This window comes from Epinephelus moara, chromosome 17 (assembly GCF_006386435.1).
Source record: "Epinephelus moara isolate mb chromosome 17, YSFRI_EMoa_1.0, whole genome shotgun sequence".
In the NCBI taxonomy this organism is placed as follows: domain Eukaryota; kingdom Metazoa; phylum Chordata; class Actinopteri; order Perciformes; family Serranidae; genus Epinephelus; species Epinephelus moara.
The window spans coordinates 26,698,661-26,721,377 of NC_065522.1; the positions used below are offsets into that span (position 1 = coordinate 26,698,661).

At 43.2% G+C, this 22,717-nt stretch overlaps 2 protein-coding genes across 2 annotated transcripts in view; both read left to right on the forward strand.

Annotated features, from left to right (window-relative positions):
- Nucleotides 1-1,784, forward strand: part of zgc:194930 (uncharacterized protein LOC557813 homolog) — a 278,453-nt gene extending 276,669 nt beyond the window's left edge. Inside the window, exon 4 of the transcript XR_007571488.1 lies at nt 1,588-1,784. The gene's annotated coding sequence lies outside the window, so the exon portion shown is untranslated. The remainder of the gene's footprint in view (nt 1-1,587) is intronic.
- The window catches only part of si:ch73-335l21.1 (insulin receptor substrate 1-B), a 77,786-nt gene extending 56,138 nt beyond the window's left edge, over nt 1-21,648 (forward strand). The window contains exon 4 of the mRNA XM_050067666.1: nt 17,569-21,648. Coding sequence (XP_049923623.1) covers nt 17,569-17,576 — 8 coding nt within the window. The 3' untranslated portion in view covers nt 17,577-21,648. The remainder of the gene's footprint in view (nt 1-17,568) is intronic.
- The last annotated feature ends 1,069 nt before the right edge of the window (nt 21,649-22,717 follow it).

Genomic DNA, 22,717 nt, shown 5'->3' on the forward strand with positions numbered 1-22,717 from the left:
AGTGCTGAGGTTTTCCTCTCGGTTTTCTCTCATTATTTTTTATTTATTTATTTGGCCCTAATGAGTGGTCACAATTTTGTGACTCCAGAGTGCAGAAGTTAAGAGAAAAAATAACAGAAAAATGTGTCACCAGTCCAAAAAGTCCTGTATTAACAAGCTTAAGGCAAGCTTCAAACTGAATGTACTAATTGTTGAGGACACAGGGGGGATACAGTGTAGTGTGGAGGCTGGGACTGAGATGAAGAGTAAAAAGAGAGAACTCTTTTAACAAATGTTTTTTTTCCTCCTGTGGAGACGAGTAGAAGGTGAGAAGTGTTGCTAGCTTCCAGAAGGTCCGTAGATAAATATTTGCGGTGCATGTTGGCCAAGTCTGGCTGTCTAGCCACTGTTAGCTAGCCACACACTGACTTACGCACACACACACACATACAGACACTATACGTGCACACCCCTGGATATTCCCCTGAAATGCAGCGCTGCACTGCCCTTAATGAAGCAACATGTAGTAACTTAATACGAATGGAACAGCTCCTGTGATGTGCGTGTGTGTTTTGGGCTGTTGCTGTATGAAGGGGCAGGGGTGTCTCTATTAATAATTACACAATTCATCATCAAACCGGAGCAGAGGCCAGAAGCTGGCACGTGGACACACACACACACAGAGGCACTGTGAAACACAGATTGGCATCAGTTTCTAAACACACAGGACAGGATTTCCAAATGCAGTTCAGATTCCACACCGTCGACCCCCCAAGCCATGGACAATGGTAATTTGAACGATCCAAAGGTTTGTCAGTCGTTCTCTGTACCCTCTGACTCAGAGACTGTGAAACAGCGCAAGGTGAATTCGGTTTAGTAGGTAAGTTAGGGCCACATTTATTATTTACAGTCGCATCTTAGTAGAAGAAGAAAGCTTTAATATAATCTTTGCAAAGACTCAGATGGAGACGATCCACAGCTCCAGCTGTAATCAGCATTTGTTTAGAGTCTGTGGGGTTTTAATTAGTAATGACCCTGGAAGAACAACAGGACTCCAGGGACCATTCATTTGAACACTTTCTTATTTTTCTAACTGGGCAATTATTCAATATTATTTTAAAATGATGTTTGGTGTAAACTTACAGAGATAAAATGAAGTGCACAAGAATTCACGCTTTTTCCCTTTTTTGCTGCGTTACAACCCCTTAATTTAAATAGATTTTTTATTTGGATTTTAAGGTAATAATCCTAAACGAAGTAGTACAAATTTGTTAGATAAAACAAAGAAAAAAGGTTTTAAAAATAAAAGAAATAAAATGAAAATAAACTAAAAAGTAGTGAGTGCATATATTCACCTCTTTTGCCATGAAGCCCCTAAATAAGACCTCGTGCTACCATTGATCCTCAGAAATCAGCTCTATGCAGAGCCTACGCATGTGGCCTATGCCATTGTGAGCATTTGTACTTGTGCGGTGGTGTGTCTGTGTCACACTGCAGTTACACCTCCAAAACACTAGTCAGGGGTGGGGTTTCTGTGAAGTGCTGTAAAGTTTAATTGATCCAAAACACACATTAAACATGACTTAATAGAGACAGTTTCAAACACAGGTACACAAATCAGCTTCACTATAACTCGCAGCATTCACAGACAAACACTTGTCTTTATCTGGACACATTTTCCCCACAAATACAACATGCTAATGTTATTAGCATACGCCTATGGCATTTTACATTGTATAAATTAGCCTAGCAGCTAGCAAACTTTTCCTCTACTCATATGAAGCCAGGGACAACAGCAACATTTAACAAAGGTAACGTTACAAATTCAGTTCCATTACAACTCACAAGGTTCACTGACAAAACAACTGTCTTATACTAAACATGTTTTCCAAACAAATACAACATGCTAACATTACTAGCACAAGCCTATGGCATTTTACATTGTATAAATTAGCCTAGTGACGAGCAGAGATTTCCTCTGCTCATATGAAGCCAGGATAAATCACACACAAGACTGGGTGAAGCAAGACGAGAAACAAATGTCTCAACAGCAGCTCCGTCGCTCAGCTGCCTTTCTTAAAAAACAGCTTCTTGTGTTTCATTTTGTTTGTCAGTCCACGTCAGAGAGCTGGAGCGAGCTGGCATTCTGGGAAAAGCCTTACTCAGAAGTGAGGACCCCACCTGCTTATGCTATCACTCAATATATCACTTCAGTCAAGACGCCGTCTGTGTGTGTGTGTTCAGGAAGGCCGGCCACACTGGCAGAAAGTGGTAGAACTGGTGAGGCGACACGAAGAGACAGAGAGAAATCGGTGGTCTGAGTCAGCAAACAATGAAAATGTGTGTGTGAGAGACAGAGACAGTGAGTGAATGAGATAACAGTCCCCCAAACCCTTTAGTCCTGTTGGCTTTAGCTGTGTGTGTCCTGTCCAGGGACAGGACGTCCCATGTCAGATTTCAGTACAGTAGCCAGTTTCTGTTACACAAGGACGCCCACGTTTTTAACGCTATTTTTACAACCGCTAAAGGAAGTTTCTGCTTAAACGGGGTTCAACTTTTCTAAAAATCCAGATCACTCCAAAATGAAAATATGTGTTTCATGTCTGAGGTGCAGGTTTGACTTTTGGACCTACAGTGGAATAATTTGCCCACAAAACACTCATTTATGAGCATTTTATTGGCACTTTAAAACCAATTGTCCTCTTATCTTAGGCAGTTTAGTGGAAGGTTATGATGCAACCACGAGCCACTAACACAGTAAATGTTCATATTTCTATAAACCTGATTGCAGGTGACACAGTTTCTAATATTGAGTTGTCACTGTACAGACATACAAGGAAGGGAAAAGTAGGGCTGGGGCTAAGGATTATTAATATGTGTCTGTATCTGTCTGTCTGCAGCTAATCTTGCAAACTACTGATCCAATCAGCCAATTATTTTGTGTACATATTGATGACCGTAACCTTAAGAACCTCTCGTGGAGTGGTGAGTCACAGTTGTTGCAAAACCTCTTTTATTAACTGTTTTATACCATCATTGTCTGTTGACTCCTCACTCCTCTGAACCTGCCAAGAGGGGCTGCAAGTCATCAACAGAGTCATGCAGCAATAGCGTAAAGCTAAAGTCATTTCCAGAAATTATCTCGGCTAAAAACAACAAGCCTTACCGTCAGTTTTTGAGTCATAACAAAGGCCAAAATGTGGCCAGCAACTGACATCCATAGAAAAGTTTGGTCTTGTTTTGAACCGGAGCAGCTGCAGATTAATTCCATACCTGATATGTTATGATCCTCTGAAGTTAAACAAGTTACGAGATGCAAAAAAGAAACCCAGGGGTGAGAACCACAGGGGCGTCAGTGACATTTGTGTCTCCACTTTCTCCCATTGTACAAAAATGAAGCCAAAAATTCCCAGATACGGCCGCTGCCATCTTGAGCTTGTGGCGTCATTTGGAGCCAGAGGGTGCATTCGGAAATACTCAATCAAGTGCCAGACTGCACTCTGGCACAAACTGGACCGTTTGTAAATTGGAGCGCTGTTGGAATGTACCGTTTGATTATTCATAACCCCACACTCTTCATGTAGATGCTCCTTTTCTTCAAACAACAGGGCTCTCATTTGAGTGTAGAGCATCCAATTGGATTTACAAACACACTCAGTCTGCACAGTAGCAATTTCCGCGGCATTGAGTTTCGGCCCAAACAGTCGTCCAACCAATCACAAGCAGCGCCACTGATCCTGAGCACACCGATTGGCCCACACAGCTGTCAGTCATGACGTCAAACCCTCTTTTCATAGCATCAAATAACTAATTGAAACCAAACTTTTTAGAAAAAAGTAACACTTGATAAAACACCAGCTTGATAAGAACTACCTAAAATCACAGAAACCATCTTTGGGAAAATTTTGAATACATTTGCTCTGTATTTATATCTTCCAGTTTGGCTCATGTCCCATTTGCTAGCATGGAGGGGGCGGGGTTTATGACCTGTACTGCAGCCAGCCACCAGGGGAATTGGCTTCACTTTTGGGGAGCTGCTGTGTCATCTTAAGCCCCTTTCCCACGGAACAAAAAACCCACCAACTAGGAAAAGTTACAATCACCATTCACATGTCAGACGATTCTGCAGTGCTAATTTCGGAGCCTTTGGCGGCGCAACGCAATGACAGTTTGAGAGAGAGACTGAGGAAGTAAAAGATACAAAGAAGAAATAACTACTGCAACACTTTCACTGGCCTCCATGCTGCTTTTACTGTTTACTAACCTGTTTTCTGGCCCCATCGAACTTGACACACCAGGGGAAAAAAAAACAGAAAGGCACACTCGTCTACTGCAGAGCTGTGTACACACACTTCTTTCCCAGAGCTGTGTACACTATCTATCTATCATCTATTTTAGCAGGTTTTCCATGTTTAAAAATCCTGCATACACACGCTACTTCTGGTGAAAAAAGGGTATTATAGCCAATAGGGAGGGACGATTCCAACAGGTGCAGTCACGCCACGTGGCGGCAGTCAGCTCAGGCAGCCACAACTGGAAAGCAGTCACTTTGCAGATTTATTTTTTAGATTACTTGATCATGAAGTCTCTCAAATGAACAAAAGCAAACAGTTTCCCAGTGCCTAATCTGACGTCATCAGAAGTCTCTTGTTTTGTCCGGACAACAGTTCAGAACCCAAAGATATTAAATTAGCAGTGATATAAAACAGAATATTTAACCACTTATAGAAAAACTGGCATTTAATGTTCTGACAGCTGAGTCATCATCTCAGCGCTAATATTAAATGCTGTATTCAGACCTGCAGACACCATGGAAGGCTAAATTTTGCTCTGCACTCTGTAAACCACCCACAACATGATTGGGAACATTTTCAAAAGCCTCCAGGTGCACACACATGCACACGCTCAGGAGCCAGTGTAAGGTTCAGCTAACTCCGCAGCAGCAGCGCTCCCAGCTCCTATTTATATTTCTCAAAATTAAAAAAGTCTTCTGCCGTTTACAACCTGATGATGGTCAGGTATGTAAAGGCTGACATGCTTCTCTCACTGTTCTGACAGGATAACAAATGCAAGCTGGATGTTCAGATTCTGTCCAAGGATGATCTAAAAATACTTGGACTTGAAGCTGCACGTGGGCAGTGAATGTGGATCTCCCACAAATGCGCTTTTTTTTTTTTTTTCCCCGGCCCCTTTTTCCCCCACTCAGCACTGCTGCTCTGTCTCTGTCTGTCTCTTCCTGTCCCCACACATTCCTGCTCCTCTGTGTGCCATAACACACCCACTCAGTCTCTCCCATTGTGTGGCTGCAAAATGAAACTGGCCTGCGCACTCTCTGGTGCTTTTTTTTTTTTTTTTGAATCATTATACAATCATGCAAGAAAAGTCTGACACAACACAGACAGAAATTGCAACATTTAACAAGCTTTTAATATGTCATGTAAAAATCGCTTTGTCTCACTCACTATTGAAATTTCATAACACCTTGTTTCATGGTGTGTTCTTGCACGTGTCCTTGGTCCACCTGCAACCTTTGCAACAGCACACACCCCTGCACGCATTATCATATGTGCATATGCATTACACACTCACACACACCTGGATAATAGGTTGTTATGTATCTGCAGAAGCTGTGATTGACAGCAGCAGCGTTAAAGGGCGGGATAAGAGTATGTGTGAAAGTGCAATAAGCACACGCAGCACTCGTCTTTCAACGCCACACAACCTGCTCTCCTCTGCCAACTGCGCACCGTAATGTATGGAGCAGCTACAGCGAGACATAAAGGAGGAATGTGCTGCGTTCACTGTTTTCATAATGGAGGGCGTTTAAAACAATAAAAAGCTTCCTGGCGGACGCTTCGCCGGGAGAATTAATGTGTTGTTATCACTTTAATTTTCTGTGAAAGACAACATCAAAGTGGTCGTGTTCTGCACTTTCCAGAGATCACCTGTCACTCAAGCGTGGCGCGGCAACGCCTTCTCGCTTTGATTTTCTGTTGATGCCTTCAGCCCTGCCGATGATCGATGCTCTCCTTCTGGCCTTTTCTTCTTGTATTCAATCCAAACAAACTGCTGCTGGTGTTTCTGCGAACACAAGAAAAAGGGCTTCTTGTGTCTTGGAGGACCTTTCCCTGGAAAGACACATCTGATCTCTGCTTGTTCAGGGCCAGGAAATGTAGAAAAGTTTCTATCAACCAATCCAGTTATTTAAAGGTTGAATGAATATTGGTATAGACAGGGGAAACACAAGTAGAGCTGCACCTGTATGTTCAACTATTCAGGTATTTGCTTGTTTTCAGATATTCTTTATTTATTTTAGAAATGAGAAAGAAATTGTAAATTAATATATTTCTCATACATATAAATCTCAAATCTTAAATTTGTTGGAGCTAGTGTGCTGTTTCTGTGCTCCTGCTCTTCACAGCACTTTATCCAGCGTTGTCTCCTACTTTGAGCTCATTATTTATTCAGTCGCTGCAGGATTTCGTGGGCTTTTTTGGGGGGGTTATTGTGGCGTAAAATGCCTGATATCATGGGAGGGCTGCACGATATGCAAAAAAAACTTAAAACTGTTTACTGACGTGTTTTCTAGTCCATCGGTGACATCAATCGTGACACATAAAGAAGGTCTTGTCATCTCTGTAGCACCGCAACGCTTCAGTTATAATGCTATGATGTAACACATTTTACCTTTATCTAAAAAAATTGCAGCTCCTGTGATTTGGATATTGCTCTTGGCCATACTGCGATTTCAATAACATTCCAATTAATTGTGCAATGCATTTTTTTAGGAGGTTTTTTTTTGCAATTAAATCGTTAGAGCAAGTGAAAATTGCAGATATAGCAATTGCACTATTTTTTTGTGTGTGTAACTCATTAAAAATCAAAGGCAGCTTGTTGCAGTTAGAATAAAACTGCACTCCTCTGACTTTGTGAATTATACCAGTGGTTTCCAGGCGATGGGTCACAGGTCCATTCTGAAAGGGCCGCAAGTGACTCGTGAACGTGTCAAGTTTGTAAAAACACTAGCTTGACGACATGGCCAAACACAAGTATGACGCTGAGTGTATTAAACTGTGTGGACCTTGAACTAATGACTAAGGAGAAACCTGAACCCCGTGGCTGGACCAGTTGGGAACCACTGATCTATACGACACTCATGCTAACACTAACCATGTGTATTTAATACAGCTCATCTTGATTCTTGCAGCAGTTGCAAAAAACGTGGATGTAACAGCCTCTGTCACGCTGATTTGTCTTGTCTTGGTGATTTAATTTGTCTGCGGATGTGTTTAGTGGTACAAAAGTGTTTGTCAGTCAGTGTGTAGCAGTAGCTTTTGTTGGTAAATGCGAAATGTTTGCGTCACACGTCTGCATCTTCACAACTAGAGACTCAACTTTGTTTTTATAGCACCTTTCATACATGCAAACACGCAGACTAAAGTGCTTCACATGGCAAAATTTGAATGACACCGAGGCAGTTTCAAGGATAACACAAACAACTTTACATAAAGTTTTGCAAGACTAGAAAATTCCAACAATAAGACAACAAAATATTTAAAAAAAAAACAAAAAACAGAACAAATTAACAAAAAGGGATGATTAAAAGTCCATAGAATAAAAATAAATTAAATTAGTAAAATAGAGAAGAAATAAACAGGAGGGATAAAAGAAGGTAAAAACCAGTGGGTAAAACTTTAAAATCAAGACTAAGGTTACTCGCATTGAAAAGCCTGATTTAAGAGATAGGTAGAAAAAGAACTAGAAACAAGGAAGGGGACGTTGTGTGGGAGACTGCTGTGATTGGTGGAACTCACAGGAGACTACGATTATTGGGCAACAAAAGTTGCAGTGATCGGACAAATATAAAGGTTGCACAGGATTCACAAGGAGCGGTTGAATCTTGACATCCTGAAGGGTCTGATTATTATCAGCATATATGTAGGTCTGTCATTTATTCATGATATGAAAAGTTGTCACAAGCTGTTATCATGTTACAAAAGCGCATAGATGTAACCTCATTCATTTAAACCCTGGGAGATTACAAACATGCAGAAACACATTATCCTTTTGGAAAATGTTTTTTATTAAAAAAATAATACAAACAGCAAGACTGTGGAATAACAGAGTCCTTAAAAATTAATGCCTTTAATTACACCGATAGACACGAGTTGCTGTAAGCCATCTGGAGAAATATCTGGCTGAGTCATATTCAAAAATTCACTGTTAATTACTACCGAAGCTCTGCAGCCCAACAAATAGCATCCAGCCCTACAGATCTGCAATTACAGAACATGCCGTCTTAATGTGGGCAGGCCCACTTAGCTGCTGTGTTTCCCTGCGTGTTTTTTTTCCCACAGCTGTCTTCAGATCCGTCACATCGTTGGTGAAGTTCCATCAAACTGGTTGAATGTATTCTGTCTGAGTCAGCGTCCCTGACAGTCAAAAGGAGTAAATGTGAAAGCTTGCACTCCACCCAAACTCTACCATCTGAGTATCAAGCGCTTGTTCCCTGCAGACTTTAAAGAGGTTGCAGCTTATTTTGTTTTTCAGACGAGGCTGTGGAGATTATTTTCTTGATAAAACCTCTGAACATTTCGACACGTGCTGGTTATAATTTCCCTCAGCCCTGAGTGATTATTTCTAATCAACCATTCACCGATTAGTGACTTTGATTTGAGCTGGAATGGGAATTGATAAGATTTTATCGATACCAGTGCCATTACTTATTCCACTTATCGCTCTGATTCTTCCTGATCAATTTTTTGTGGGAAATTAAGTAACGCCTTCACCCTTTCTTCACTCATTTTCCCTCCCCTTACATGAAGCGTGATAGGAGCTGAGGGCGAGTGGATTTGGCTGTAGTAACACTCCGTCTGTCATCACCTGAAATGGATGAAATGAGAGAATATTTGCACAGTAGTCGATTTCATTTAGGTTTTCTCAGTCAAAGAAAAAACAGCTAAGCCTGCCTGTGTGGTGCTAATGTTATTACAACAGGGTATGTACTGTCGGTAATGGTGGTGCTGATTGGCCGAGAAGCTGTGGCACTCCTGCGTAGAGTCAAATACGTGGCATTCCTGGAACTTAAACTCATGTTGTGTTGACAGATGTTTCAGCATATTTCTGGTGTTTCCACCCTCACTTGAAAGAATACTTTCACTGACGTTACAAGCAGCACTGTTGTCATCTTTCCTTGTAAAATGAAGCCGCACTATGGATGGTTTCGTCCTCACCACCATGACTTCTTGTCACTGCAAGTTTCCTGCAGCAATAGACGCATGAGTTTGACGCAGTTGTTTTGAAATGCGCAACTGTCAGGAAAACATGCTGGCATTTATAAAACAAATTGATAAGCCCGGATGCATGCAATTCCAATGAATCAGACAGTTTGGAACTGGTCCTAAACTGGAGCCAGTTCCCGATTCACATCCCTACTTGTCCACGGCAGAAACTGGATGCTGATTTGCGCGCGAATGAAAGAACATTCTTGATCACAACCTCTACAGTAGGGCTTAATCCCAGTAAATGGAATTCCGTGGAATACACATCCGAACCATTTCCTGTTGTTAGAGAAATATAATAACAGGAAAACGTAAACCAGATAGGCTTTTAGTAGCTGATTCATCGTTTGTGGGCTCTACTGTTTAAATTTGGCTAACACAACACAATGTCTGCCACCAGCTTTGTGTGGAAATACTTTTGAAGAATGAAGAACAGAATATTCTTTAGTTGCTTTATCAGATTTCATTCCTTATGCCTCTGTGCCAGCGACAGCCGTGGCCGAAGGCATTATGTTTTTAGGGATATATATTCTGTCCTAAGAATGCATCAAGGATATTTCCTCAAATTTGGCACAAACGTCCACATGGACTCAGTGATGAACTAATTAGATTTATTAGGTCAAAATTCACTCCGAACTTGTGTCTGCCTCATTCTCTTGAACATGATACCTCAAGAAGACCTTGAGGGGGTTTTCTTAAATTTGGCACAAACGTCCAGTTGGACTCAAGAATGAAATGATTAGATTTTGGAGGTCAAGGGTTAAGGTCACTGTAACCTTACATCTGTCTCATTCTCATGAATGTGATAACTCAAGAAGGTCTTGACAGATTTGGCACAAACATCCACTTGGACTCAAGGGTTAACTGATTGGAGTGTAGTGGTCAAAGGTGATAACTCGAGGATTCATGTGCTCATTCCGACAGTGATGGACTTTTTGAACTTTAGATCCAAAAGGTCAAAGGTCACTATGACATCATAATGTCCTGCAAAAACACGTCTGGCCATTATTCAATGTCATATCTCAGGAACAGACGGGGAGACATTAGCTCGGATTGGTGACCCTAATCTTGGGTGTCCATCTTGAAACTGCTGATTGTAAAGATCTTCTGTGCTGCTGGGTTGAAGACATGTCAACTGTCATGGCTACAAATGAGTCTGAACAGACATGGATGTAGACTGTGACTTGACTGGTTGGCCGAGACAACAAACCCTGAGGTGGTAATTGTAGTTTTTACAATGACAAAGGGTCAACTTCCTCTTCCATGAGGATGTTCTCAGCAGACAGATCACAGGCAACTAACTTATTTGAAATTCCTCGCAGCTGTAGCAAAGTTTGTATGTTCATGCTCGTGCTAGTCAAAATAAATGGCATTCTTTTGTGGTGGAAACCCACAGGTACACACTTCTCCTTGTTGCGTTTAGTGTCGCTTGAGATGTGACCAGTATGATTTCAGTGTAGCTGAAGTTACCTTGAAAAACAAGTTAATTTACCGGGATTCCCAGGATAGTGTTTCTCCACTCCCAGGGCAGAACATGTCTCATTTTCGGGAAAAATATTAATCCCTGCTCCACAGGGTCCTGCATGAGGAGTGAAATGGAAGTATTTAGGGCCTCAGGAAAAGTGTGTCAGGCTGCACAGGGTGTTTTACAAGTTACTATGGATGTTCAGATACTTTTGTTTCACCGTGAAACTGGGTCATTGCATCCCATTGTGACTGTTCTGAATACAAACGGACTGCAGCCGCCGCCCTGCTGCATGAAGAAGCAATTTCCAAACTCTTTACGACCACCTTTGAAGCCCACGGGAGGCGAGCGTTTGATACTCGCAGATAGATTCTTGGGTGGAGTATCACTTCAGTCGTCATCCGCATCAGGTGCCAGATTCATGACTAACAAGTAAGCGCTGTGAAATCGCACACATGCGCTGTGGTCACGCTGCGAACATTATATCTTCAAAACTGACAGACTTTGTGGCGTCATTGGAGGACATTAAATGAGGTGACATGGAGCTGTCCTGCATCATTCAGTGTATCCGCAGCTGTCCCGGCTGCAGCAGAATCCCGGCTCATGTTGTGCTGTTGTATCTCTGGATGATCTAATGGAATCAAGTATAATAACAGTGCTGGAGGATTGAAGGAGTAAAGTCGCTGGCATCAAAAGTTGCTGCCATTGTGGAAAAGCAGTTTAAGTGGGATTTCTACATCCTCATAATGGCATAATTCCTTAATTATTTCCAGCAGAAAAATTCCTTGCTTCCCTCAGCGTGTAGGTCACAGGTCAGGGTTGGCTCCAGAGCTGCACCCTCGGAGCTGGGCGGAATTTGGTGTCTTGCGCAAAGTCATCTCTGCAGATTGGGCGCTTGAACCTGGTGGTTGAAGAGAAATATCTCAAACCACTACATCTTTTTCTTGCCTGAACGCAGAGTACAGATTGGTACATCAAAGGAGTTGCACCTTCTCTGCCTCAGGCCTCAGGAGGTGCTTGAGATAAGATGAGATATGGAGATAAACACGTGGGGATTTCCAGCCTTTAACCTTTTCCCATGAGAGGTCTGATTGCTGATTCTTTTTCCTCTCATGTAGGCTGGCTGAGTGTATTGTTTATGAATGCACATGTTGGTAACATTCTGGGCCGTTTTGTTGTTGTTTATTTTGTTTTCCCCTTTTGTTCCAGAGAAACAAAGAAATCTTTGTCATAGAAAAATAATGCTCCAAAACCCTTTTTACTATATAAAATATGTAATATCTTATATTTTCCTTTCAAACAGCTGCAGTTTTTCTTAAGTTTCTCGCCAAAAACTAAACATACAAGTCATTTTCAGAAAGTTGAATATAGGCTGCAAATCAGGGGTGCCCAACACGACTCGCCACCACTGGAAACTCCTGAAAAACTTTTAAAGTAACTGTTGCCGATCTTCTTCTTCTTCCTATGGCGTATGTCTTTAGACCTTCAGCTCCGATGAGGCAAGCCAATCCAGTGTTTCATCATCCATGTCAATTAGACCATGATTGCCATTCGGTAGCTGGTGTTTGGGGCAGCTGGTTATTATGTGTTCCACAGTTTGTAGTGGATCCCCGCATTCGCAGTGCGCACTGTCCACGAGTCCCCATTTTTGCATTGCTGCCCGAAGCATCTTACGCCTGTCCTCAGGCAGTTGAGGGTTGCTTTCAGGGCAGGTGCTGGCCGGGAACGTCTGTGGGGTCTTCAATGTAGTGATGGAGCCATGATGGTTCTGCTGACTTCCACTGGTCCCTCCATCTCGCCTTGACCCAGCCAGCCTTGGAAGTGTCAGATGTTGTTGTACGGAGCAGTTCTTCGGCATGTGTGGCACTTGAGGGACTTGAGACACAAGTGCTGTGGTGTCTCTGCAGCGATCTAGTGGAGGAGGTGGGATTCACTCGTCTGTGCTTTTCGAGCGAGGACCAGCGTGGCTGCTTTTCATCTGACATCTGCTGGAGCGATACCAGCGAGGACAGGCAGTTGGGTTGTTGGGCTGTTGTCGATCTAAAATAAAGACAGATTCAGCAGCTGGAAGACTTATTACCTGCCTCACAGCCACCATTTTGGTCTAGTTTGGAATTTGGGAGCAGACAGGCCCTATACATGGTGGCATGCTCATCAGGCGTCCAATACTGGGAATATGTGGCCGATATACAATTTGTCACAAGCAGTTTTGTCTACTGCAGCTACTGTTTTGATTTATTGTAATGGTATGATGGGATCATATTAGGTTGCTACAGTTGATCGGTACGGTGCCCGAGTCCGATGGCCATCTTCTCCACTTTCCTGCTGCTCAGCTATTACATTAGTAATGATGTTCAGTACCTGAGTACATCATCTAAGTGACATTTTTATCATGCTACAGTGCAGAAAAGAGCACCACAGATGGATACTGCAGCCCCGAGGACCGGCGGAGCAGTGAGGTGAACCTCATGCCGGAGCTCCAGTTGGAGCAGCAGCAAAGCCGGATCTGGGTCTGGCTGCGCTGCCATCTGATTTTAAATCAATTGTATTAAACTGGAGTTGTTTCATGACCAACTAAAAACTTATATAGCAGTCCACTTCTGTGTTTTAGTACAGTTGGTGTTTACTGTACCAGAATACACATGAACCGTACCCAAGACCACCTTTTCAAGTAGACTGTAGTGTGGATCGGTGTATCATGCGCAGTGCACAGTGCTCACACTAACCACATGAACTGGACTTTGGGGTCAAGTGTACTCAGGTGCGGGCCCGGGTACCTGACGCGCAAACCTCTACTGTAGGTCTCTCCTTTAAAATAAAACATGATGTAACTCAAAGTGACCAGTGGACTCGGTGACTCACACCACGTTGCTTAGACCAGCTCCGTGTCTTGTGGGAGCCGGGGCGGCAGGAAAATGACAGACTGCCACACTCGATTTACGACCAGAGAGCAGGGTGGCTTTCAATTTTAGGCTGCCCTCGATTGAGACATCACATAGACCCAGACTCTCCTAATTACACACACACACACACACACACACACACACACCAGTGGACTCGGTGACTCACACCACGTTGCTTAGACCAGCTCCGTGTCTTGTGGGAGCCGGGGCGGCAGGAAAATGACAGACTGCCACACTCGATTTACGACCAGAGAGCAGGGTGGCTTTCAATTTTAGGCTGCCCTCGATTGAGACATCACATAGACCCAGACTCTCCTAATTACACACACACACACACACACACACACACACAGAGGCGGCTGGAGAACACTTATTGGCTAGACACGGAGTGCGGAGGCAGATAGCCTTGTCTAACCTCTTGATTTAAACAGTCTGGCACAGAAAGGGGGACGAGAGGCGCACACACGCGGTCTTTATCGCGGTCATTATTACATCGATTTGCCCACAGATGGAGAAACGATGCAAGGCAATAAACGATAGACGAACCCCCAAAGGGAGGGTGAGACTGGTGGAAGCGGGGAAAATAAGACGGCGATGTTTGATTAGAGTGGAAACATTTCCTGTGCGTATAAGAGAGGCTGCATGTGCATTGAGACGAGAGCAGCTCCCCTGTATAATTTCCCACGTCTGTGTTTGGGGAAAGGTCATCATTAAGTGAATGTCATCCGCATAATTATAGTATCTTCTCTGTGTCCCTTTTGTGTGTGTGGTTTCATGTGTGTGTCCATGGCAGTGCACCAGTGCGTGTCCGGCCTGTCTCCTCCGGTCCCTCTGGTTGGCTGGCTTGATTGTTTGTGTTGCTGTTTTTTGAGCTGAATGAGGGAGCCGCTCTGCTCCGCTCAGCTCTGCTCTGCTTTAGGCCGTCATGGCTTGGCCGGCTGGCGGGCACCGTCTGTGCTGAGGGGGGCTAAATATAGCTCACTGCACCAGGAAGAGGACTAACTGGAGAGAGAGAGGGAGGGAGGGGCATAAATATAGAGTACCCTCATGCAATTAGAGAGTCAAGCGCTGCTGGGAAATTTTAGGGAAAGAGACGCAGGGAACTCTCTCTCGCAGCCTGTTCTCTTTACTAGCTTTGTGCATTTGTTATTTTGGCTGACGGCAGCCTGAGTGCCTTTGGTGTGAGTCACCACATCTGACAGAAAGTAGCCCAGTTTAAAGGGCATCGACTAATCTTTATGGTTCTTTGTTGCAGACTCACTATTTGGCGTTTTTATCTCAGTCCTACTTTAAAACACGGTAACATACATGACAAGACCCTCACAGGTGAATGTCCTAATCAGAGCAGTGGTTTAAAGGGCCGCACACAACACACAATAGCTGCTATCCTGCAGGTTAATTGCATGTCACACAGGGCAAAACGGATCTAATAAAATGTGTGTCAGACTTTGCACAGCGTCGGGTCAGCCAGGGTATTCTGCATAATTTCATTCCGTGTTCTGATTGGTCCGTTGTGTCGTAGCAACATGGAATCATAAATCCTTGCAGTGACTTGGCCTGGAGACATGGAGGCCTACATGTCCGTCCAATCAGAGCTCGCCGTCTTTCATAGGTAATTGGGGCATGGAAGACTGTAAAGTGCTCTAATGGGTTAACGTCACTGAACTTGTCGTAGAAGTTTTCAAACTAGGTGAGAGTGCTGGGTTAATGAGCTCACAATGCAATCTGGGACGACCATTTTGAATTGGCGACCGAAGATTTCACAATAGTTGGGTTTCCATCTGAATGTTGCACAGATTTTAAGAGGAAATGCAAGTTTATGTGCTTTTCTAACCAGGACTGTTAAATGAACATATTTTCACAAAGTCATGTGCAATAATACTTCTAATTAATCTGCATGTTTCCACCATTTTTGTTCATTTTTTGTAACTCTTGTACGCTTGACTTCTATTGTCACTTTAGTAGGCACTGGTTTTTGTTTTTTGCTCCTTGAACACTTTATATCTTGTATATTTTGAATATTTTGACTGATACTTAATACTCATACTCATAATACTCACTTGTTTAAAAAAAAACTGGGACAGACCCTGACCCGGGGAGCCCACTGGTTATTCTGGTTGCTACTGGTTTGTGAACGCTAATTGTTGTTACTGTATTTGAAGCATTCTTTGGCACAAGAGTTTCATTCAGGATAAATAAAGTTGTATTTAATTGAATTGAATTAGGAGTTGGTCCATCAAGATAAGCACTAGGTGGCGCCAATTCTCCAGTCAGGTGTCATTGTACCACTGTAGAAAGAAAAGGGCGCAAGGAAATAACGTTATTAAAAGAGCCCCAGTCAAACCTCAAACTTGAGAATGGAAATAGAAAGGTTCGAACAACTTATATTACAGCTATGCGCTCTTGGAAGTACGAATGTCAACAGTTATCCGTTACTTCATTAACCACCAAGAATATTTTTACCATTTTTGCATGTTGGTCTGCAGGTTAATTTAGCTAGTCTCCAGTTTAGTAGTAGTACTAGCACTGTGCTGTTCCACATTGAGAGCAAAGCTAATGAGGCATTTATGCTACATAGGTTAGCTAGCCTTGGCTGCTCTGCACTGCACACCACCTAGGTTGTGTTGGAGCTGGCACAGCTGGTAGCGCTGTGCCAACCCATGGTGGTGGGACAGTGTTGCTGTGGAAACATTGCGCCCACCCACCTGTTTCCCCACAGGTCGTCCCTATGAGTAAATGGCTTTATTTTAAGCCCCAAAGATCCTTTAGCACTGTTAGCTCTGTCAGCACCGTTAGCAGTGTCAGCACAGCTAGTGGTGCTAACATACTTAACAATGCTAAATGGGTTTTGTGGCTCAAAATGAAGCTGCTTACTCACCGGGGCTACCTGGATTGAGACCAGAGGGACAGCGTTACCAGTGGTAATTGCCGAATGAGTGGTACCGCTAGCTAGCAAACCAGTGGAGACTGCAGGATGGGCAGTGGGCACTATGTTTCCAAGTGTTAACGCTGCTAGCTGACTGTCAGCAGAGCCAACAGAGAATATAATAAAAGGCAAAACATTTACACCAAGAAACATTAAAATTTTGCCACCGCTAAATGGATAGCACCTTCAGATATGGTGCTAAAGCTCACCGAGTCAATGAAGTCATTGTGGGATTTTCAGACGTCATTTAAAGCATGCTGACCCTTTAAATCAGCTGTCTCACAGTGCCAACATTAAACCAGACTAATCAGCAAAGACTTCACCAGGTTTCTGTCTCAATTGTCAGCTTCCTCCAAGGACAGAACCAAACACAACACAGTGCATAAGGGCCGTAAAACGAGCAGATGGCTGGTCGACGCCATGTGACCCGTCTGCTCTCTCCACTCTGAAGCAGAATTATCATTAAGTCTGCATTCCTGCTAATCCTATCAACTGTGCAAACAAGGCCAGGAAAGACTCGTATACGCCGCTGAGACTCGACCTTTTTTGAATTAGTACAATAGTGACATTTTCCTGGCGAAACACACCTGTGTGCTCACATGTCTGATGTGATGTGAAAAGGTGAAATTGCCAGAAAAAAAACCCTGACATGATTTCTCTGTTTCCCCTCGCACTGGCACACTCACACCCACACTTGACTCTGCGCCTGCAGCAGTAGGTGTCCTCACTTTCTCCTTTCCCGCTGTTCCCTTTATCGCTTTCTTCCCATCTGACTCTGAGAGTCTTTTTCCAGCTTATTTGCCTTTGTTGTTTATTCCTGTTGTTCGTTTTCGGGTCACTGTGTTCCCGGGCCGATAAGCAGACACTGATATCTTACATTAGACATTATAATTAACCTGATAAACAAGAGACGCTGTATATACATGTCATAATATTTATTCCTCCGTCATATCTGGGTTATTGTTTATCCTGCATCTCACCAAACATTTCCTCTTTCTGTTTTTTTTCTTGCAGAGTGCTGATGTCAGTGCGTCGTCCTTTGGGAAACAATCTGGTGCCGCTCGGAGAGCTTCAAAGCTCCGCCTGTTCCTTTCGTGACAGCCAATCACACGGAGAGAGCGGCAGGATCGGACACGCTCCTGAAGCCCGTTGACAGACTGATGGAAAACTCTTTCTTTTTTTCTTCGCTTTCATCTTGTTGGTTGTGGAAACCAACGGGGATGTGTGCCAAATGACATTCTTGAAAAGCTGCTCTCATTCCTTGAGTGAAAGCCAATCAGAGAAGGGTACAAAAAAAATGGAGATCGGTGTTTTAGGTTTTTTTTTTTTTCCAAGAGAGAAATTCTAATCATTAAGAGTATAATGGTGGCTATTTAGTGTATGAAAAAGAAAATGAATAGAGTTATATATCTGCTCAAAAAGTGCCTCGTTTTCAGATTGTAGCCATTTTACAAAGAACTTCAACTAACTGAAGCTTTGGGGGTTTTTTTTGTGCTTGATTTGATGTAGTTACAAAATAATGCAGCAGAAGATATAGATAGATAAAAGGAGGGTAAGCACTGGTGTGAGCTTTTGCTGCGTTCATGTCATATAGGATGATTCCAGTGTTTACAGCGTGCGAGTAACACTTAAACATGATCACAGAGTTGGTAGTGTGAGGGTTAAAAATACTGTGCATGGTCAGTGAGCACTATAGGTATGTCCAAAATCAACAGCACAGTCACCAGAATAAAATGTTGGCATTCTACATTTCTGCAAACCACAGATACACCACATCTGCATGTTTGAAAGGTATATCAGCGTTACTAAAGTGACGTAGCATATGAGCTGTCTTTGTCATGGCGAGGTGGAGGGGATGATGGATGGCATGTCACTTAGGCAGTATTGCTGCCAAGCTGCAGGCCAGTGTTGGACACCAATAACTGGTTGTTGTGTAGATGCCGGTGGCTGCTTTTTCGGCAGCTTTTGTGCCGTTGAACGTGGGTGTTTTTGAGCAACTCTGCCGCAGCTTTGTGCTTCTGAACATGAGTGATTTTCAGTGACCTGTTGCCACTTTTCCAGCAGCTCTTAGGCCCCTAGCTTTGGAATTGGGAGGTGGAGGGGATGGTAGATGGCACAACACCTTGGCAAGATGGCTGCCAAGCTGCGGATAACTGCTGGAGACCAATAAACAACAGAACTGGTTGTTGTTTAGCGACAGGTGGCAGCTTTTGTGATGTTGAATGTAGGTGTTTTTGAGCACCCTGTTGCCACTTTTCAAGCAGATCTTTTTGCACCTAAACAGGAGTCTTTATTAGTAACCCATCACCAGAAGCAAGGGATTTTTAGCAACCTGTCACAGCTTTTCTAGCAGCTTTTAATCCACCAAACTCAGGTGTTGCTAGGGAGCCATCGCCCCTTTCCAGTTGCCAGTTTCCTGTTGCCGCTTTTCGACAGGTGGCTGCTTTTTCAGCAGCATTTGTGATGTTGAACGTGGGTGTTTTTAAGCAACCTGCCACTCTTCAAGCAGATTTTTTACAACCAAATGCGAGTGTTTATCAGCGACCCATCACTGCTTTTCCAGGAGCTTTTGTGCGCCAAAAGTGTTTTATAGCAACCTGTCACCGCTTTTGTAGCAGCTTTCATGCCACTGAACTTGGGTGCTGATCAGGGAGCCAGCGCCCCTTTCCAGCAGCTTTTGTGCCGCCAAGTACGGGTGTTTTTAGCGACCTGTCGGCGTTTCTCCAGCAGCCTTTGTACAATCAAACATGAGTGTTTTTAGCAACCCGTAGCAGCTTTTCCAGCGGCTCTTGTACTGCTGAATGTGGGTACTTTTTAGCAACCCGTATCCTCTTTTATCAGCGGCTTTTGTGCAACCGGTTTTGTTGTTTGTTGGTCTCAAACAGTTGTCTGCAGCTTGGCAGGTGTTTTACCCAGGTGTCACGCCATCCACCATCCACCTCACAATGACGTCAGCTCATAAACAGCATCACTTTAGAAACATTTCCTTCTGGCGACCGGGCCAGATTTTGACATGAACAATATTTATGAATTGAAACTGGAAATCACAATAAATCCAATATGACATGAATGCAGCATCTCTGCTAACATTAATAATGATGGTACTAGCCAATCTGCTGGCCTTTCTGTCTACTGTGAGAAATATTAGCATAGCCCGTGTTAGCATTCGGCTCATTTTAGCTCTTCAGCTCTTCTTCTCTCTCTGTTACCGTTTTTAACAAAGCCATACACCTAAAGTATTAAACACACAGGCTTGAAAACAAAAGGCACTTGTAGCAGGGGATACAGTAGCTTGCTAGCTAGCTAAAGCCAGCTAGGTCAGATTAACATATTAGCATCGTGCCAGGATGTAAATTCAGCGTCCTGCTGACCACAGCTCAGGGTTAGAGACCCCTGATACAGAGCCAAGCAATCCCATTAGTGCTATTAGCTCCAGACACTTGTGTCTCATTTAATCCACTTCGTCTCAGGATGCTAAATAACATTAGGTACTGAGGATAGAGACCCTATCAATAGCCATGCTAATACTAGCTTTAGAGCGGTCAGCACGCTGCTTTTAGCACCGGAAATGGGGTCAGCTCTTGTTTCACTTCAGCCAGTATGAAATGATAAATGAAACTCCAGTTATTTTATACGTTAAGGTACCAAACATTTTAAGATTTTTAAACTTTTAAACTGGTTGAATTGAAAGTACTGTGACCCAGAATCCTCCTTTAAGACGCTCCCTCCCTCCTGTCTGTCTTTTGCTTTAGCTCTTACTTTAATCTCCGCTATGCATCAGCACTTAAGTGCCTGTCTGTCCTTTTTATCTGTCTGTCTCTCTGCCCCGTCTTAGCAGCTAGCACTAATAGGGCTGTCCTAGCAGAATATATTAAGTCTATTTTTGTGTCTATTTTTGTCTCTTTTGGCTGTACAGTTCTCATGAAATAACTTGTTTATGTTTTGTTGGGTGTGACAATGATCTATCAGATGACTTGACTGACAGCCATGGCCCTGATCGGAGGAGTTTTGGACTGTTTCTCTTTGCCGGTAATGGAGGACTTTATTATCGCAGGGCCATCAGTGCCAAAACACAACAACAAAAAGGACTAAGCTCCGACAGCACCTCAAGAAGCAACTTTCAGCTCTGAAGTCTGGATGAATTGCTTTGTTTTGTTTTAAATATGTAACCTTTTGTGTTTCCCCCTGTTGTTTTCCTTTTGCAGCGGGGAGAACTGTGACATATCTGGCCTCGCAGTCTGCTTATGTGACTCTTGGAGATAAAGGTCGTTGTGAGGACTTGCGCACGCTTTAACCTTGAATTTGCCTACGACTTTGAACGGAGGATTAAAAAAAAAGAAATGCATGAAGAGAGTGCGAGAAAGGCCACCACGAAAAAACAACAATGTCTAAATACATGTGCATCTTATGTAGCTCCAAATTGTACTCATGTGTTTGTCTGCCTGTCTCGGGAAGTTCATGAACTCACTCACTCTGATCACATGACTTTCGGGGCCTGGAGCGTAACAATGCAGCTTTATTATGAGCAGATTGGGATCTGTGGTTGGAATTGCCTCTAATAGCGGTTGCTAATGCAGAAGTGGGAAGAAAAAAAAACACAACAGTTGGACTTCAAACCAGATTCAGCACATCAATCCGAGACTTTCATCCAGACTTGAAGGCAAACACATGACGATCAGTGGAAATGTTTCTAATGTGTTCTGGAGATGTTCTCGTATTGAAACGCAGCAGTTTTCAGCCAAATGCTTGAAGGTACTTGTAGTTTAGAAAGAGAGCGCACAAAAAGATTTGCAGTCCTGTAAAAAGTGGACGTTATCATCCTGCCGTTTAAAGCCCCCCTCTGAGCTCTGGGCATCTCACGGACTTTTGAATGACGGTCTTTTACTTTGTCAAACTGCCTGCAGTCGAGAAGTTTCTTCCTCTGGCTGCCCGTGACAAAGTGCTTGATGGCAGTGTTAATTTTGTTAATGAAACTAAATGACCTAAGACGAGACAAGACTGACATCATTAAACACAAACTGTGACTCTATCAACATGTAAAACAGAAAAAGACTAAAATGCAGTTTATAAAAGTATAAACTTCACTCAAATCTCGTTACATTGTGTCCTGTGCTGTGTGTGCCATATCAGGACTACGCCAGCAGCATGAGGAGCGCCCTAAAAACTTGGTATTTTTATTACTTTATTTACTCTTTTTTTTTCAGACCAGTATGGTCCATATAGACACAAATAAAAAAAACAGACAGCAAAACAATCACGACAATAAAAACAGTACAAAAATTCATGAGCTACAATAGCTAAAACACATGCAAACATTTACTCCAGTGCTTCCAGAAACAGGAAGAATATCTAGTGTCACTCCATGCAGGCTCAACCAGAACCTGGATAACTTTGTTATCTGAGTCAGATAGTGTACAGATAAATTTAAACATAAAATTCCTCAACAATGCATAAAAAGTGGGGACATTACTGCTCACAGGAACTGCCCATTGGTCCAACGTCCCATTGTTCCGACCATATTAAACCCATTGTTCCAAAGTCCGTTCCGAAATCATCATGATGCCCTGTGGTTAAGGTCTGGTTAGGTTTAGGCACAAAAACCACCACATTAGTCTGACGGTCCGCGGTGCTGAACGGCTCCCAGCGGGCGTATTTTTACCTTGATGGTGCGCCGCAACCGGCTCTGGGTCAGCTGGGAAAGGCTTGAGGCAAAGCAGGCTCACGGCTTATGTGTTTGCCACTTTCTTTTTCATTTTAACCCACACCATGATCTTTTCCTGACCCTGCCTAAACCTAACCAGACCTTAACCACAGGGCATCATGATGATTTCGGAACAGACTTTGGAACAATGGGCTGTCGGACCAATGGGCAGTTCCATCATCAGCATACATCAGATGGTTGATGAGACTCTCCCCTACCATACATCCAGTCTTACATGCTTTTAACTCTTTAGAAAGATCGTCCATATATAAATTAAAAAGAACAGGTGAAAGTATTCCGCCCTGTCGAACGCCATTGGTCACCGGGAATGATGCCGATGTGGTTCTACCCCATTTGACCCGCATCGTTTGATGTAAATACCAAAAATGCAAGATCCTTATCAGATATGGGGGGGACCCCTCGCTCTTGCAATTTTAAATTTTTTTTACAATGATTGACACG